A 19,511-nucleotide genomic window follows, 5' to 3' on the forward strand; every position below is an offset into this window, starting at 1 on the left:
GTCCGTGGCAAGAAAAACACGTCAAGGTAGAGGAAGAGGAAGCGCCACGAGGAGGAGTAGTGCGGGGAAGCCGCGCGCGCCCCCTCCAACCATTCCTCCTCCAATCATCTCTCTCTCTCTCTCTCTCTCTCTCTCTCTCTCTCTCTCTCTCTCTCTCTCTCTCTCCAACCGTTCCACCTCCAACAACTTTTTACTTAGCGACTCCACATTTGTGAGTGAAGATTTGAATCTTCTAGCTTTATGCACTTCTTTTATTTTGGACATTTACATAGCAGGCTATTATAGAAAAGCTGCATAAAAGTGAAAAAAAAACTCGAATATGTCTAAAATTGAGGGGGTGCAACATGCACGAACAAAATGCTTCGATCGGGTGGTGTACAACGCAACAATAAAAGAAGTCAAGTTATTGAGACACGCACGTACAGATTTTCGGCATAAATCAGTTTGCACTTTGCTTGTTTACGATGAATCAGTTTCAGGTCAAGCTGTTTGATGAGTTCAACATCACTGTTTTGACGAGAACTTCTAAATACTGAAAAAGAGAGGATGTTGTTAACTAGTATATTTACATAGAGCCGCTGAATTATTTCGTCATGAAACAGGGCGTTTGGTCTAGTGGTACGATTCTCGCTTCGGGTGCGAGAGGTCCCGAGTTCGATTCTCGGAACGCCCCTTTTTTCCTTGTCCTTTTTCCTCCTCGTGGGCCCCTGGAGCCACGACGCTGGAGCGCATGCACAGCACCTAAAAAAAACAGATAGGCTGTTCTTTCTCAAAAAAAAAAAAAAAAAAAAAACTGATAGGCTGTTGGGCTAACTGTCCTAATTATCAATCAACCGCGGACCCACTACTACTTCGCCCTAAAAAGTTCCTTCTTGAAAAAGTAAAACAAAATCTTCTCAAATAAAAAAATTAACGTAATAAAGCAAATAAATAAATCTGCTAAACACAAATTTCCCACCCCAACCTCCCTATTGACAATTATCTGAAGCCGAGGTGTTTTTGGAGCATATGCTAGTGTTTTTCAGGGATAAAGAGATTGTATTGATTAAATAATTGTCACATTACAATCCCGTAGGATGAGGTCTAAGATTTCATCATGCCTCGATCCTAACCAAACTACCGTTCGTTCCTCTAGGCGACAGAGTTGCTTTTATTAACTAATACAATCTGCGTCCCAAATTACGTGTTGACAAGTAATTTGGAATGGAGAGAGTATTATCTATAAAAGTTAGAACAACGAGGCAACTCTATTTGCACAACCATAAAATTTAGTCAAACAGGACAGGAACATTCAATTCAGTTAATTCAAAACCCTAAAATTCAGTCAAACAAGACATAAGCATTCAGTTAATTCACAACCCTAAATTCAACACTTCAGTTAATTCAGTCAAATAGCAGCATTCAATTAATTCGAGTTTCAAAAACATGTGCAACCCTAAATCAGCAAACCCTAGTTTCCAAATCTAGAACCCTAAAATTCCAGCAGCGAAATGGATATTGATTCAGGCATATAGCTCACTTAGGGGAAAATTTGCAGTGGGTGACTCGACCACCACCCTGCGGGAGACATTTGCGCCGCCGACAATGGCTATGATGAACGGAATATGCTGCTGCCACGACAATCTTCCTCCTCACCATGGGTGCCTCCTGCCATGCCGCCCAGCCACGCTTCATGCTCTGTCCTCATCACACCCTCGACGATGGATCTAAAGCCGCCTTCGACAAAACCCGCCGCCGTCATGCCACGCGAGAGAGAGGAGAGGGAGAGTGAGAGAGGGGAGTGACTAAGGGAGCGCTCGGCCCAATCACTTTGGACAAAGGAGTGAACGGCCGTCAACGTTGTGGCGTCACCATTGTCGGCGCACAAGGGATCAGCCACGTCAAAACATGTTCAGAAAGTAGCTCAGTGTTTTTTGCCACTGTCAGAAATTCGGTTCGGTGCAAAATCTCACGAATCGTAAATTGGCGGTTTTATGCTAATTGTTACACCAATATGGTGGTTCTGTGCATTTTACTCAAACATTGATTTATTGATGTCACATGTGTCTTTTGATCATGGTTTTTAAGGACAATAATTGAAATTTATGACGGATGGATGCTTCAAACCTGATGCATGCGCATGCTCAGGCTCTATAAATCCTAATACAAAATAATACTCCCTCCGTTCCTAAATGTAAGTCTTTGTAGAGATTTTACTATAAACCGCATACGGATGTATATAGATGCATTTTAAGTTTAGATTCATTCATTTTGCTTCGTATGTAGTCCATCTAGTGGAATCTCTACAAAGACTTATATTTAGGAACGGAGGGAGTAGTAACATCTTGACATCCCAGTTACAGTTAATTTTACAATCAAACTATAAAATAGAAAGATTGAAACTTGAAACAATTTTCCATTCATCAATTAGGAAGTACAATTATTTTGCAACTATAAATATATCTTTTCTGTTTCCTGTTTAGTGTACTGCCGAGGTTAGTATAATCCACCTTTTATAATGTTTATATATACTGATCTATACTATTTGTACCTGAACAGAAATTAGCTCATGTAGTATAAATAGCATGCAACCAAACATATATGTAACGTATGGGACATAATGAAAATTCTCTTTAACTTTGATGAAACATCATTTAGTGCTACTTACTTGAAGTTCTGACCTTGAGCATAACCCGGTAATGTTGTACATGCATATGGATATTTTCACTTAAGGAATAAAATGCATAGTATGGAGAAATATTAATTCTAAAAGAACTTTCAAGATAGAAATGTACTGCTACAATATAAACTCTCTGTCTTGAAATTTCAAAGCTTGTTATTAGTTAAATACTTGACCCATAGCGCCAAATGGCGCAGAGACCCACAAACATCATGTGTGCTTTGAAAAAAATTCCATGTATTAGCAGTGGGCAAGCCGTATAGTAACAATTCTAACCCCTTTGTATAGAAAAAAAGAATAGAGGCTTGTTGTTTACTAACATATGCACATAAATATTTGAATCAGGTAGATGACTCATTGCGCCAAATGGCGCAGAGTCCCATATAAAACTAGGAGTGCTTTGAAATATTTGAATTTTAACTTTAGGTTGCAGCAAGCACACATGGCATGAATTGTAACCATTTTATATGAAAAAATAAGAAAGAATTGTCTTTCAAAATCAGTACCATTACTGTTTTTATAAGGTTTTTCTTTCTTGGTACAGATAGATTTAAGCAGCCACTTAGGCTATGGTACTTGTAACAACATTTATTAACATCAATACCATTATATATCTGCCGTCACGACAAAAGCAGTGGCAAGTACCAATTCACACTTGTAGGTTTAGACCCAGACTTACTTGAAACGCGTTGCATTTCTCCAATAACTTTAGGGGTACTAAATTATAGATAAGTATATAATATCAACTGTAGCTTGTAACATCATTTTATTATCTTCATGGCATTTTGGATCACAGATAACCTGCGTACATCTGAATGACATCACAATCACCTTGAGCGACTTTACACATGTTAAGAAAGACAATACTTGTGTAAAAGGATCTATGATCATTGTCATATAAATGCTATTGCTCAAAATCTTCTGATTTTCTTACAAAGATAGCATGGATAGCTGGTTCATCCAAAAAACTATAGTTGGCACATTGGAGGAACTATAAAAAAAGATGATAACAATGGAATATAGTTATATCACATACAAAAGACAACAGAATGAGTTATTGCCAAGGAAGTAAAACATTTATAAGAAACATAATCTGACATCTTATTCTCTAAAGACGCATTTAAAAAACATGTGATTGATTACCCGTGTGTCTTGATGGTAACCTCCTAGGAACAAGCAACCTCAATCTTTTTCGATTGCTTTCACCATGCGAAGCACAAGGCCCTCAACTCCTGGTCGTCATGATAATTAAGTGTTGTAGCCAAAGCACATGAAAAATTGGAGAAGTCAATACACGATTCATTTTGGAACCTTGGTGGTTTGACTATCAGTGTGACGGTGCCTTGGCTGGTTCTAGCATGGACTTGTTCTCCTCTGCTCCTCAAAGTTAAAAAAAAAACACAAACCTCAAGTATAAGCCTACTTCTTGCTTTAAAGTTTTGATTCAGACTATAAACCTCAAGATTGCAAACAAAAAATGGTTCCTCATTTAATTTTGAAATGCAATGTCGAAACTGCAGCTCTAGGTATTAACCAGTTGTGTCAATCAAATAGAGGCATGCCATCTTCATCACCTGGTACAAACCAGTAAAGGAGCTAGATGGAAAGAGACATCTTTCATCGCAACCCCTGTTGTATGTGCGTACCTGAAAAATCGAGATTTCTGCTTGTTAACGACCATCTAGGCACCTAGCGTATCCAAATAAATAAAATTATCTGTACTTTGTCAAGAATGAAAAAAAGGAGCTATCCAAAAGACAACTGAAATGACAAAGGTGCAAACCTTGGCCTTGGGGGCATAGGGGAGGGAAACAGAGATGGCACTGAAAGTGACAGATGCAGTGAGGATGGCGAGTATGAGAGAGCCAGTGCCGCCATTAAGACCTGCCATAAATCAGAAGGAGGAGCAGTCGGTTAACTGATAACAGGCTCACTAAACAGTTAAAAGGCCATCATACTATTCTCTGTGTTAACGTGTAATACACACATATACTGGAGTAGTGGGCCATGAGAAGGTGGATAGATTTAAATCCTTGGAATAATAACATAAGTTCATCATCTAATAACAAGAGACTACACCGGTGAATAATTATAGAAAAAGTTGTGTGTGTGCAGATATGATGATATAAAGCCCGACTCAATTAATAAGTGCACATCGAGGTAAGGCCATCTCTTTCTTTTCTCAAACAAATAACACCAGGATCATCTTCAGTAAGAAGTGCACACAACAATCATGCCTCGGTTGATAAATAATAAAGCAGTGATCAGAATATATAAATACTTGACTTAAACAATATTGTACTGTCCCTTCTGAACATAAACCAAGCAAATTAACATGGAATCTTTATAACCTGACCCACATATAAGAGTTCAGCACAATAATTTTCAGACCTTTAACTTGCACACCATCCATATAAAGTGTAAGATTACTACAACCTGATTAATTACAATACTCAGTAACAACATACATGACAAACAAAAGATCATATCTGGTCATTTCAGAATTCAGAGTGGCATGTTCAGATATTAATCAGTAGTACATCATACAACTTTTTTCAAATTTACATGTACCACTTATCATGCTCATAAATTTTACACTCATTTGTCTGTTCAATCAACTAAAAATGTAGATGCTAACAATTCTCAACAGCGGATGCTCTCAATTTTACACTCATTTATATGTCCAATCAACCATGGCCGAGTTAAGCGACTCTAAACTAAAGCAATTGCTTATACGTAGAAGTGAGCACGTGAAACAAAGATGCAAATGTATGAATATTTAAGAAATGAGAGTGGATTTTCTACTCTCGGGTTTACTACACCCGAGTTACCCAAAAGTTCAAAAAACGCTATCAAACTATATACAAAGACATCAAATTCTATCAAATGTTAGAGCTTCTGGCAAAATTTAATAAATAAATAACATCTGAGGTGCTCCCACAAAAAAAAATTGCTGCTCAAACAGTGCACAAAACTTTGAGCAGCGATTTTGTTATTTTTTTGTGAGAGCTCAAGGGATGTTACTTTTGGATGAAATTTGCAAGAACCTCAAACATTTGAGAGTAGCCACATATTTTTGGACAAACTCGGGTGTAGTACACCCGAGAGTAGACACTACTTTCCGAAACTTTAAGCTGGTGAAGTATGTCACTGTGTCAAAGTTCAGTTTTCTAGTCCTAAAGTGAAAACAGTACACAAAATTAAGAAACTGATCAATGTTGTTGTTTTTAAAATGGTTTCGGCACTACTAATAGATCCTCGTTGGAACTAAACAATGTTCAGAAAGAGCCAACTACATAATTGATGGGGCAACAGTAGCTACACATGGGATTCCGCTCCAACACCTCTCCTGATGAATGACCCCTTAACCTATCAATATCATTAAAGTTAATTTTAGAAGTAGATGGGAGTAAGGCCAGCAAAGATCAATTGAGTTCAAGACCGCGGCGTTGGCCTAATTTGCATGGCACCAGCATTTTTAGCACAATAATAAAAACTGCATCCTTCGCTAGGTCCTCAGAATTATCTTGGCCAATTACTCCCTCCATTTCATAATATAAGATGTTTTTGCAAGCTAACATAGCTTGCAAAAATGTCTTGTTCTGTGGGCCGGAGGGAGTAAATCTTAAGTTGCAGCTACCGATCAGTGTGAATGTAAACACAGTGCAGTGAATGTAGCAGTTATATTCCAGTAACTCAAGCAAATCCATCCATAAAGAAACTCTAACAATAAGATAGATTAGTGTGCCAGGTTATGCTCATACAGTACCAAGCAACATAAAAAAGGAATAAATCAGACTACATATAAAAAAATTCCATAGAAAAACAATGCACACAGCCAGAGTTAGTAATAAGCTTGTTCTCAAGCGGCAGTCCACCAATCGAGCATGGTGTTTCTGAGCTTTGGACAATAATATAAGCAATCAATTTATAAAATCTAAGTGCTCTTTGAGCCAGAGAGAGTAATATTTACCTAAAAAGTTGTTTTTGTCATGATACACGCCAGATATTCCTGGCAAGGGCACAAAGAATGTACTGCCACCAAAAGTCCCATAACCAACCATTCCAGGTCACGCCTCAACATCTGCAGAGCGGTAGAGTACAAAATAATTAGTTCTTTAGCACAGTATATCTTAGAGCAGGACTCTTAATCTGTATAAGCAGCCTAATCCCCCACGCAGAAAAACAGTACCCTTAGCAGGAAAAAAGAGCAGATAATGGAATAGGAAAAGCACTAAAATATCTACTTCCAGGTCCATGGGCGTGCAAGCACCATGGAGTATAATTACACAAACAAATTATAAATACATAGGATGGGATGAGAAGGAGGAGGGGAAGGAGCAGGAAGAGAGCTAGTTCAATGGATTGGAGGAAGGAGCTCGGGACCGGCTCATCCTTTGTGGAGTGAAGTCTATTATAAACCTTGAATTCATATACTTCGTCGGAATCAAACCCTGACCTCTCAATCCCGCCCGTTTATGGGTTATTCGCAAACATCGCACACCCGCTGGCTACGTACATCTTTCTCTACCTTTTCATCCATCTAGTTTCCTTTTTTTTTCCTTCTTCCTGGTTCAATGAAAATTTGAAATTTTTTGTGAACCTTTTAGCAAAACCAATGAACTTTTTCTTAATTTTGATGAACTTTTTTCAAATTCGATGAACTTTTTTCAAAATCAATGAACTTTTTTCAAATTTGACGAATTAATTTTTCAAATTCAGTTAAGTCTTTTTCAAAATCGGTGAACTTTTTTCAAAGTCGATGAACTTTTTTTAGGAATAGGTCAACTTTTTTCAAATTCGATGAACTTTTATAAAATTTGATGAATTTTTTTCAAATTCGGTGAACTTTTTTCAAATTTTGATGAACTATTTTTCAAATTCAAAGAACTTTTAAAAAACTGATGAACTTCTTTTCAAACGTTCAACTTTTTTTTCAAATTCGTGAACTTTTTTTTAAGTTTGAGAACTTTTTTCAAATCCATCAACATTTTTGAATTCACGAATTTTTTATATATAAATATTTTTTTAAATTATACAGCGTCAGTGGTGGCAGTGTGGCGCCGAAGGCAACTTCATCTCCCCGAGATCGCGAAGCAACTTGGAGTGACTGGATGCAGCCTACGGTATCGGTGGCGTACGTGACCTTGGTGGTCTGGCGTGCAAGTCGGCGCGGGCATGACGTGGGTCATCGCCGGCAGCGGCGTGCAGTTCCTCTGGGTGGTATGACCCGATGCCACTGCCGGACAGGTTCGATCGAGGCAGACATGCGCGAGCGTGGGGTTGTAGGGAGTCGGCGCCGCGGGAGGACGTGCTCCGGTCGCCGGTCGCCCGTGCCCACGTGCTCGTCCTCATCCGCAGTTCGTGGAGATGGTGCTGCGGACGCCGCAGCGGTTGGCGGAGGCATGTTCCTTGAACAATCTTCCTGGTCACCACCGACATGTATTCCCATAGTGTGATTAGTTCATTGGTTTTTTCTGCTCGTTGCTCCTTACTAGTCAAGTTTCGTTTCAATTTTCATATTTGGGTTCGTCTGTGATGAGTTCCGGGGTCGCACGCACCGAATGGTCTTATGCAACACATGCACGACGGTGGAGCGTGCCGAAGCAAAGTTAGAGCTCGAGGGAGAGAAGAATATGACGTGTGGACCCCTATCGCCAGCAAGAGTATACAGTGATCCCGGCCAGGATTCTCATTATTCCAACGCGCCAAACTGGACTAAACTGGTCAAAATAAGACTGGGATTACGGAATACAGGGTATCAATTTGAGGGATCTCAAGGTTGAGGTTGAATTCCGACGAGGCCTATGAATTCAAGGTTTAATGCAGACTTCACTCTCCTTTCTGCGAGCACGTTCTTAGTGGGGCAGAAGGCGCGGAAGGAAGGGACAAGCCGCCCACGCCGTCGCCTCTCCCTCTTTCTGATATCTGCGCCGAAACCAGAATGAAATAGTCCCACACATTAACGTGTGGGACCAGAAGCCAACGCAGCCTACCAGTCACAGTATGCGGGGCGGGTGTGTATGCACGGGGCGGGTGCGTACGCGTGAGCCCATCTTGTCTCCTCTGTACAACCACAGACAATAGACGAAAACAAAAATAAGCCCATCCACTGAACTGTTGGATCAGAAGCCAATGCGGCCCACCTGTCATAGTGGGCGGGGTGTATGAGTGTGTGTTGTGTGGGTACGCATGAGTTCATCTCTCTCTTTCCTATATCTAATTAACAAGCGCGACGAGGGAATAGAAAACATAGCGCCAAGCGAGCGAATCGCGCGACGTGCACGAGACACATAAGGAGAGGGTGCTCGCGCACCCCAAAATGACCGACCCAACAAATCACGGGGGAGGCTGAGCCCACAGGTCAATGACCCTCCGAAACTACCGCGAGGTGAAAACTAGACACAAAGATCCAATGCCCCAGAACACAGAGAAGACCGTTTTGACCACCATCCGATGGCTGAGAAGGCAGAAAATCGAGGGAGCCTCCTGGAGCTAAGTTGGCTAGCAACCTTATAATTTAGAATTGGCAGGTTGCTATGTATTAATTTTAATTTTATCGAGTGTGCGGTCTGCCTTTCCCCTTTCGTGGTTATATATTTGAAAAGATTGCAACATTATATGGTAGTAGTACTCCTTTTACATCTTCTTGTACTAAATAGCCAAGTAGAGCTATTGATAGGCTCAAACATATCAGAATACAATGAAAAGCACAAACATACATAAGTAACTGGAAAGCGACAACATTAATTACCTTCAATCCTTGGCTTCCTTGTTTTATAGTAGTTTGGCACCGATCCCTCTATCCGAATAACAGTGACAATGCTAATGTCAACCACAACTTATAATCCCATAAATATCAATTATAGATTACAATATTTTCTCGACTATTTTCATATCCAACACAAATAGTTAATGCATTTTTTGTGCTTTTGAAGCACTAAATACCACACACTGTTTCCATCTTTGAGACTTGATGATCATGGCTTTTTCAACGAAAAAATAGCGTGTCGGTTCTTCGCTAATAGGGCGCTATAGCTTACACGGAGAGCCCACACTAAAGTTTCGCACGGCATAGCTTGTAGCGCGTTGTTTTTTTGGGCAGCCCATTAGCCCAAGGCACAAGCCTGACCTAGCCCAAATAGGTATAATACCCAATCCTCCACCCGACCAAGCGCTCCTGCACGGCGGCGGCGGCGGCTTCTTCCTCGTGCTAAGCCCCTCTTCTTCTATTCCTCATTGGTCTTCCCCTGTTCTCCGCCGGTCTTCCCCCGTTCACGGCGGCATGATGCCGCAACCCGTTGTGGCACCGACAAGCGAGGCACCAGGCAAGTTCTTTGGTCTCGCAGATTCGTGATGTATGTGTTGGGTAATGATGTTTGCTAGATGTTAGTTTCCGACTGTGTTGCAAGTTATCCATCTTAACTCCTAGCACCCGATTGATTGTCACTTTGATAAATAACAATCTACATGGAGTACTTCCATGGACGGCAAGGAGAGGTTATTCTTTAGGAATGGAAATCCTGGTGACACTTGATTCTAAATTAGTATATTTTTGCTATGTTGTTGCCTCATGGGCTGTTGATGTTAGGCTACATTAAAGCTTTTTTAGTACTTTATTATTGAACTATATCCTTTATTGTTGCTAAAGTCCTTTAATTTTAGGCCATACCTGGCATTCTTTTAAAACACATTTGTAAATAGAGTGAATTGAAGAAAACCACCACATTGACACCTAGGTTTGCAGAAAACACCACTTTACGGATTTGTGACAAAAATCGCTCATTCTTAGCCTAATCTTTTGCCAAAAAAACATTGATCAGTCGCTTCGAGCATTTTAACCGTGATTATGACATGTGGATCCCACATTTGATGATGTGGCGTAACAGTTCACAGTAGACAATGTTGGACATTGTTAGATGAGGGATTTTCTAGATTTACAAAATAGTCCCTGAAATTTTAGAGAGACACCCTTCAGTCAATAAATAAAAAGCAATCAGCTCCACAAATAGATTTGGGCTGCCGAAGCAACCGATTAGAGAAGCAGCACGACGGCAATGGTTCTCGTCGCCGGGAACAGGAGTGGAGGGCACAGGCACAGGCACGCGGCTGTTGTGGCAGCCGGCGGCGGAGCTGGCCGGGCCGGTGGGCTGCGCCTCGTCCGTCAGCCTACGGGCGCGAAAGGTCCGTCGTCCTCGTCCTCAGTCATCAGACCATCATCCTCATCCTATGGTCGAACCACCAGAGGAAGCCGCACACCGTCTAGCCGCAAAGTTCATCAGATCCAGCGCCTCTAGTGCCAAAGGTCACCGGATCCAGGACGCGCGGGGCCACGGTGGATCCATGGTCGCGCGGTTAGGATCCGCCATGACCAGCACGTTGTTCTTGACGCCGGTGAGGTCTGCTCACGTGGCCGCCATGACACGGGATGGGATGGGCACGAGGGAACCGCGAGGAGGGAGGATGGAGAAGGGGAGGCACGGCCATCGCCGGCCCCAAGTTCGCCCCTGCTACGCAAGGCCGGCTCGGGAAAGAGAGAGAGGAGGGAGGAGGAGAAGTGGAGGCGCGGCCGGCCGACCGAGATGCGCGCCGCCAGCTCGAGGCAAGCAAGAAGAGGGAAGATGGAGAAGGGGAGGCGCGGCCGCTGCTACTCACGCCCGGGCCGGCACGGGCGGCAGGGTCGCACGACTTGGGGCCGGTCGGCGCTGGTCTAGGTGGTTAACGCTTTTAAGGCAAAAAATTTCGAGAGGGGTGGTGTTTTTTCCAAAAAGACCCCTTTAGCGTTGTTTATTGTGTACTCTTACCGACATAAGTAAAGGGTGAGCTCCATATGTCATAATCATCATCAAATGAGCCAAACCCGCCAACTATTGTTTTTTGCAAAAGATTAGGCCGAGAATCAGTGGTTTCTGGCAGAAATTCATAAACCGGTGTTTTCTGCAAACCTAGACGCCAATATGGTGGTTTTCTGCAATTCACTCTTTGTAAATAGCGTGCTATAGCGTGTATACCATTTGGAGGAGCCCGCTCCTATTTCTCTTAGCATGCTTTTTTTTATGAAAGGCACAATCATTTATTCTTACCACTGAAGGCATAGTGCTCTCTCCCACAAACAAATTCATCGTAGAACTTGAGGCCCCCGCACAGATTCTTCTCCACCTTTAACTTGTATCTCTGGTAGTAAAATAAAATATCAGAAAATATGTAGCCTGGAACACAACATCAGCTCACAGATGCTTCTCTGGGAAGTTGTATAGGTAAGTAAGGCATGTACAAGTATCTGCAAAATAGAATGTTGCAGGAGGATTACATATATAAGGTAACATGATTTACATGGATGTTAAACAACACATTATATTTCTAATGCACTGTCATCTCATTTTTCAGATGATGATATGCAGTTTGTCATTGGTTCCGTATCTCCGTTTGCCTGTACAAGTCTGGGGGGTGGTGTGATCAGACTTAAGACTACCACGGTGCCTGTTCTCGCCTTTTTTAGAAGGTAAACAAGTACCTTGGTTATGCTTTCAAATGATATCTTTTGACATCATTCTTATTATTGATTTAGTATAATGTTTTCATTGTTGTGTCTTTAGAGAAGTAGTAGATTTTGTTATGATAACAGACAACCCTATACATCTAAAAATGGTTGGTGTTTTGGCTTACCAAATTGGTGTTTTGCACTAATGTAGGTTTATTTTGATGAGTTAGGACAAATGTCAATTTCGGCTGATAAAGTGATATTTGAACCACGATGAACATTAAGTTTGTGTCAACCAATTTTAAACTTTTGAATTTATTACTACATGGCTTCTAGTTCCGGTCTTCTTTGGAGATGGCCTATTATTAGCTGCAAGTCGTATTAAAGTGATGATGCTTTTTAGAACAATTAGTTCATGTACAATACGTGATATGTCATATAAAAATGGTCTTAATCAATGTTTCCTCAAAATTCCTCGGTGAAAAACCAGTAATGTGATGTTTAAATAGGGATTTTTTTTTCCTTAGGCACCATTTTCCTTAGATATCCCATTTTCCATGTTGCTTTGAATTACTTGAAATAGTTCGAGCTATTAGAATACATACACACATATAATATGATTTACAACCAAATTAATTCGAACATCATGGATTGTGTAACTCAGATGACATTTTTCACAGTAAAGTGTTGTTGTCTATTGGGGGGGGGGGGTCTGGAAACACACTTGATCTCTAGCTACAGCCTGCAAGTATGAGTGTATACATAAGAGTAAGCCTTTAATTTGGTCGAAACCCGTACACACACCCCACACATAGAATCAACCCCCCCCCCCCCTCAATTTCCCCAAAAAAACCAACACCCCCCCTCAGATGGGTGATAAATATCTATCATTACCATCTTGTTACAAGCTAAATTATATTCCTCGAGTCCTAAGCCCTTAGTTAGGCAATCTATGACTTGATTTCCCAAGCTTATATGATTTAATTCTACTAGCAACATTCTTGTGCTTTGCAATGGGAGAAAAAATCACATGCCCCTAGCCCAGTAAGCATGCCTCAATACTCACACAGGTCTAGATCCTCTATTTCAATATGGCGCCCCATGCGTGCCACTGCTTATCCTCCTTTTCACCCTCACTGATAGTGATCCTGGTGTCCACCCTATCACAAATATGTCTGAAGGTGGTCAATCCCAAGAAGATGATCTCGGCCACTGCATAGCTCACCTTTCATTGAACCGCACCAGTGAAAGAGAATGTTTGAAACATCTTTCAGTTTGTTACAATAGTAGCTTAAATATCATGCAGCACTAAGCAAAAAAAATTCTGGTTGAACAATTAGCCACAATAGTTGCTTCTAAATTGACATGGCTTCCTTCTATTAGTGTCTTAGGTATGAGTGAAAAAAATATCCAGTCACAAAAGACAATAAATAAATGAGAGCAAAAAAGAGAGTCTTATTAAAATTGCATGCACGCCTTATATACTCAAATGAGACTGAAGAAGCAATATGCCATTTAGTCATATATGCACAAAGGTATGCAGCCATTTAAAAAATGTTTGAATTATAAGCATGAACTTGTATGTTGTGCCACTTACAGTGATCCCTTCTACCAATTGGTCCACAATGAATTTACTAATGCTTGTTGCATGTATCCGCTGGATGGCTTTGTTTCTTTGTTTCTGAAGAGAGAATTCATAACTCATAAATTGAATGCCATTGACACCACCTCTGAAAGAGTGTCTCGTCATTCTTTAGGGGCCCCTTCCTATTCCTAATCAACTATCAGATCTGGAGAATAAAACATACCGCATCATGCTTACTCAAGCACATGTAGGATGGATCAAGAGCCGATCGTGAACTTTATATATAATTTTAAAATCATCAATGATAGATGAAAAGAAAATCCTGAAATTTAAAAATTATCAATGAACTCCACCATTCCACCTTGTCATCGTCTCTATCCACCTTGACCTCCACGGCGAGAGGCTCGTGCCACGGGAGTGATGGCGGCCTGCAACCTCCTTCTTCTTAACAGGGCACAATCGCAGCAAGCGATCAGAGCGAGACGATGGTGCCCGTCGGTGCCCCGATGTGGAACTATGTCAGCACATCATCAGCGCGCTCGCTGTGCACCCCTTCCATGATGTGAGGCTTGCAAGTACCCTACCCGTCTCCTTCACCTCCTTCCAGTGACTCCACCACGACTGGATTGTTGATTCCGGCAAAACCCTACTCGATTCCTCCCGCATAGAGCCTCCTCTACACCTCCAACAGCGTCCTGGCTAGGCAACACATGCAATAGTATGCGCAGAGGCACTAACCTTTCTATGACACTACCGGCGAATCCTTGCCCTACAACGAGGGCGGCGAGCGGCCATATGCTGCAAATATAAAACACTTCGGCTGCTGCCGCAAAATTTGCTCCAAACGGGGGACCACGTGGGACCACAATAAAATGGATGTTTTACATCACTTTATGCCAAAAACGTTGCTCCAACAAGTGCCCTAAAATAGGACAAGCACGAAACGACATCCACGGTATTTTTGGGGCACCAATTTTAGGGCTTCTATAGTTGATGAGCATTTTCTGGTGCCCTAAAATTCACTTTTTGGTGTCCCAAATTTTACTCCAACTGCTTTTCTGTGCCCTATTATAGGGCCATTGTTGGAGATTCTCTGAGTTTTTGTGTGTGTTTTTGAAGTAGCTTCTCAATGCGTTGATTTTCCCCCATGGTTCAGTGTAACTAGAAAGCACCAAGAGCAAGCGACTATGCCTCCTCTCTTCTGCTCTATCGGGTATTAAGTTTTAGCTTACTTGAGCAACAACAATCAACAACCAGAACCAGGTTCAATGCAACTAGGGCACCAAGGCCCTAAATCCATCACACTGTTACCTGTCAAAACACCAGCCACACCTCCTACAAGATGTTCTGCTTTGCCTTCTTTCCGCAACCAGCAAAAAAACATCTCCTTCTCTCCACTCTAAGACAGCAGCATCGGCAGCCCACAAACAAATTTAGGCAACAACATCTTCTCTGCTTCTTGCTACAGTACTCACTACACCAACACCGCTACCTCCAAGTGATAGTAGCCGTACAGACCTCACCAATCTCTCCTTTCACCACCACGGACCAACACCGCGGACCTGCAGGTCCTTCTACTTGCACGCACTATTGGCCGTCATCTCGGATGAGCTTTTGATTTTGAGCAGCCACATGTACGCCTCCTGCTACTACCCCCAGCACCCATGACCTACAGTTCCTGCACGAGCCACAAGGTTGCATGCCACAAGCTTCAATGCCGATTTGCTGCGCTGCCCCACGCTCCTGGCTGCAGGCACCTCTTCTCTCTGCTCTGGTCCACCACCACCAACGGTTCTCCCCCCTGCTCTAGACCATTTGCTATCTGCTAAAGGCTACGGCTCTGCTGCAGCTTCTCCCATGCGATTTTCTCCTCACTCCAAGAGATCCACTAGCGACAAAACCTATCTTCACCCATAGCCACGAGCACCACCTTTCCTCTCGCCGCTAGCAATGTCTTTAGTTGTAACCTGGGTGTCATACCATGTTGTCTCTTGGGGATAAATATGTAACACTCTTGCTCTTTAACTATAACCTACAAGTATGAGTAGATATTCACAAGGGTGGGCCTTTGGGCCAAACCCATACGCACACCCCACACATACACCCAACCCAACATATATCCTTACTAAGATGTTGATTGGTAGAAGTTTGCACCATGTTTCAAAGTTATGTAACTGTTTTTCTACTCAATCCACTCAAATCCCCATTTCCTTGCATAATAGGTGTTGAAGCCTTGAAGTTAAATTGTAGGACGTGAGATGGTCTTGGTCCTTTAGGCATCAATTTTCATAATAGTACAGGGAGGGCACATACATTTTCTATTGGTACTAATTAGTGGGGCATATTGCCCAAAAAGAATTTGATAACGAGAGGCCAATTAAGTCAAAACAAGTCAAACTCCAACAAAATGAGTATTTCATCATATTATTGTATGGATTATAGAGGGTATTAACATGTTAATTAATTCGGGATTGAAACATTTCATTGTTGCAACATCTCCACTACATATGATTCTATTCTTTTTATATGGTGCTTTGATTGCTTTTTACAAGTTAGAATTAATATGATTTTTCTTTGCATGACAACACATGCATGCCTTGAATTGACCAGATTTAATGATAATGTGATGCACATAATATATTTATTTTTTACACTGTAATCATAAAGTAGGATTATATTTGTTTCTTAGATTGAAAAAAATATATTTAGTTGTTGTAAATGGTGGATGTTCGAATCATGTTGTTTCTGATTATAGATTTCCATGTGTTCTCTTTGCAGTGGGGAAAAAATTCAAGATATTGTTTGGCCGCAAACCATAGAAATCAAAGGAAGAGTGAAATGGGGGGTTTTTAAAAAATTCCTCAAGGATCTTCGTCACTCTCAAAACCGCTCAGTAATGGTAAGATCATTTTCTTACATTATAGATGAATCATCCTTGTTCTTATGATTTGACATTCTCCTGTTTTAGGATTATTTACTTTTGTGCTGAAATGAGTTTGAAATTGTATTTGATATACCTAGATAACTATGTGTTTTCTAGCGTTAGTTTGCTTTCATCATAAGTTTTAATAGTTACTGAAATATCACAGAAATAAACCAAAACTGATTTTTACTTGCAACCAATATCCTATTAGGTGATTTCCCTGTTGTTGAATGTTGAATCTTCGAAAAATGGCTTAGAGGGAATGAAGCAGGTAAAATTGACACTTGATTTTTTATTTCTAGTCTTTAGAAGGTATGGACATTCAGAATATTACGCTTAAGCTATTTATGACACTGATGCAGGTTGCAAATATGTTAAAAGTGAACAAAAGAATTGGTTTAGCAACAACAGAAGATGGTTCATATATTTATGTATGTCCTGGACACAAGGACATAATAACGGTCCTTGCAAAATATGGTTTCTGGAAAGGCGCGTCAACAATCGATAGAAACCAAGACTCATTAATCGGTTTTGTTGTAAGGGACCGAAAACCACCAGTAAACACAAGTGAGGGAGAGGTAAGTATTGAGAAAATACAAGAAATCGGGGGCACTCATGTGGAAGCACAAGAAGTGATATATGGTAAGCTTGTATTATCTATTAATCCACATGCATGGAAGTCTTATTCTCTCGATGTCCTCCTCTAGTACTTACTGATCATGGACATCATCCTTCTCTTCTTTCAGATAAGCAATCATACCCTGTTCATCCTCTTTGTGCACCAGTAGATCATGGCCTATACTTTCGTCGTCCTCCCCTGGTACTAGCAGAGCAAGGCTCATATTATCCGTATCCTCCTCCTGGACTACTAGGTCACGACTTCCATGCTCGGCATCCTCCTATTGGACTATCAGGTCAAGGGTTACATCCTCATGCCCCAGAATGTCAAGGCGTCTTTCATCAGCTTCCTCCTTGTGCAAGAGGTCAAGGCTTCATTACCCACTGCGCTCCCAATTTCGCACTAGAATACTTCAAGCCATTAACAGATCATGGAAACAACAACGGTATTTCTCCTGACCAACAACATTGGATGTTTAGTGAATGGCTTGAAACTGACTATGTTATTGCAGGTTCACAACACATGAGGCCACCTAGCGGCTCTGCTCCTGGTCATTTGTGGCATAGAATGTCGTGCGCAAGGTCCGGGAATAATCTTCCTGGTTTTGAAAGATCAGAAGGCTTCTCTGGCTCTAGCTCCACATATTACTCTAGATTCGAAAATGGGTCGGGTAGCATGCCTCCCAACTAAATTCATTGATGAAATTGCAACCTTGTCCCAAGAAACATTATGAATGATTTGTCTTATATTGTTGTATTCAGAAGTACAAGGAAGACACCAGGACATGGATTCTTGTTTATATTTCCGATTGGGCCAATTACTCCCAATATCCATAGAACATAATTCCTGATGTGTACAATGATGCATATGACATTTCATTAGTCTCCTGATAGGATGTTTGCCAGCACTAGTATGTTCCAACCCGCATTGGTACTTGTATCTTCAGAATTGGTGATTAATGAGGTTATTATGTATTTTTCTGGATAGTCATACGAAGTTTTTCTTCTGAATAGCTAAAAGTGTATGTCTAGTAAACTATTCCGTAGGGTAGATATTGCGATGGAACAAGTCCTGTAGTCTCATCGTCTTACTAGTGGGTTTGTTCTTTGTACTAAATTTTTTATCAAGCACCTCCCTTGTTGTCGACTTCCAGAGAAATTCCCCTAGGATATGCTAGCCATTTACCCAATAAGCTTGGCTGGGGGGGGAGGAGGGGGAGGGGGGTCCGCATCTAAATAAGTAAATATTGATCTGAGTTCAAAAGAAATTGAACCAGGTCATGAGGGAAATTGGGTCAAAAACCATGAGCTAGTTTACAAGGAAAAGCCGATCGAAAACCTAAACAAATTGACCCAATTATGAGGATACAGAACCAAAAAAACATACAAGTAAGTGGGGAAAAGAATAATGATATAACATGGGAGTCCATGACAAGGCACACCCCAGCAAGTAGATTGCAATACCAGGAAACACAAGTAGATGTGGGGTGTTGTCTAGGATCACAATGCAAAGACTTGAAAGCTAGTTGTTTTTCATGTGGGTAACAGTCGAGTTTTTCTCCCATTCATGTTGTGACGCAACATATATGAGTGTGTCCCTTTTTGTCTGCCTTTGATTTGGGTCATAGCCAAGTTTTTCCCTTACTAACTTGAGAAAATAACAGGCCAGGAAAAATTGAAAAAGAATTCTCTGTTGTGGACCGGCGAACGACTGGCGCGACTATCCTCTGTGATCAGGCTTCCGAGGACATGCAACATCTACCGAAAATATAAAATAGAACAGCTGCACCCCGGCCCTCTCTATCTAGCCATCCATTCTGCGCATCGCAATTCGTGCAAACACATTTCTCCATAAATACCTTCTCAGTCCGCAGCAGTGCTGTATAGTAGCTATGGCTGTGTGCTAGCAACCCATTTTCCTTAAGAAATTTCACGACATAGTAGCGGGGTCTGGGCCGGCCCTCCAGGCTGTAAGTGAGGATTGCCGGTCGATGAGCAATGTAGGCCGGCTCCAACCCCAACTCAGAGAGAAGGAACTCGGATCTGCGCTGCAGCATGTTCTTTGACCTCCTCAGCACAGACGGATCCTTGGACAAGGCAATGCCCACCTCAGCATCCGACCAGCCCAAGGTGCTCTTCAAGTACTTCACTTTGGCGGCAATCTTCTCCTCGCCGAGCAATTCAACACACAGCAGAGTTTTCCTGAACATCACGGAGCCACGGGGCACACCAAGACCTTCGCCGC

General features: G+C 41.6%; 1 protein-coding gene and 1 non-coding gene across 3 annotated transcripts; both read left to right on the top strand.

The window, feature by feature from the left end:
• Positions 1-601: 601 nt before the first annotated feature.
• On the top strand, positions 602-673 carry TRNAP-CGG (transfer RNA proline (anticodon CGG)). Its single transcript has one exon. It is a non-coding gene; the product is annotated as a tRNA-Pro (tRNA).
• Positions 674-9,859: 9,186 nt separating this feature from the next.
• Positions 9,860-18,253, top strand: LOC109754037 (uncharacterized). 2 transcript variants are annotated; one of them, XM_020312969.3, is made up of 7 exons: positions 9,860-9,987; positions 12,047-12,161; positions 16,504-16,624; positions 16,860-16,919; positions 17,011-17,290; positions 17,395-17,712; positions 17,779-18,253. In XM_020312969.3, the coding sequence occupies exons 1-7, from the start codon at positions 9,945-9,947 to the stop codon at positions 17,955-17,957; spliced, it is 1,116 nt and encodes a 371-aa protein (XP_020168558.2). In that variant the 5' UTR covers positions 9,860-9,944; the 3' UTR covers positions 17,958-18,253. The 2 variants fall into 2 exon arrangements, with proteins under 2 accessions (XP_020168558.2, XP_040247667.1); XM_040391733.2 differs by lacking the exon at positions 16,860-16,919.
• The last annotated feature ends 1,258 nt before the right edge of the window (positions 18,254-19,511 follow it).

Source organism: Aegilops tauschii, chromosome 6, assembly GCF_002575655.3.
Source record: "Aegilops tauschii subsp. strangulata cultivar AL8/78 chromosome 6, Aet v6.0, whole genome shotgun sequence".
NCBI lineage: Eukaryota > Viridiplantae > Streptophyta > Magnoliopsida > Poales > Poaceae > Aegilops > Aegilops tauschii.

Bases quoted from the DNA above. Each gene is read 5' to 3' on its own strand.
- LOC109754037 (XM_020312969.3), top strand. From the start codon at position 9,945: ATGATGCCGCAACCCGTTGTGGCACCGACAAGCGAGGCACCAG. The intron at 12,162-16,503 runs GTAAACAAGTAC...TTCTCTTTGCAG, and splicing joins GTTCTCGCCTTTTTTAGAAG to TGGGGAAAAAATTCAAGATA. The intron at 17,291-17,394 runs GTAAGCTTGTAT...CTCTTCTTTCAG, and splicing joins AGCACAAGAAGTGATATATG to ATAAGCAATCATACCCTGTT.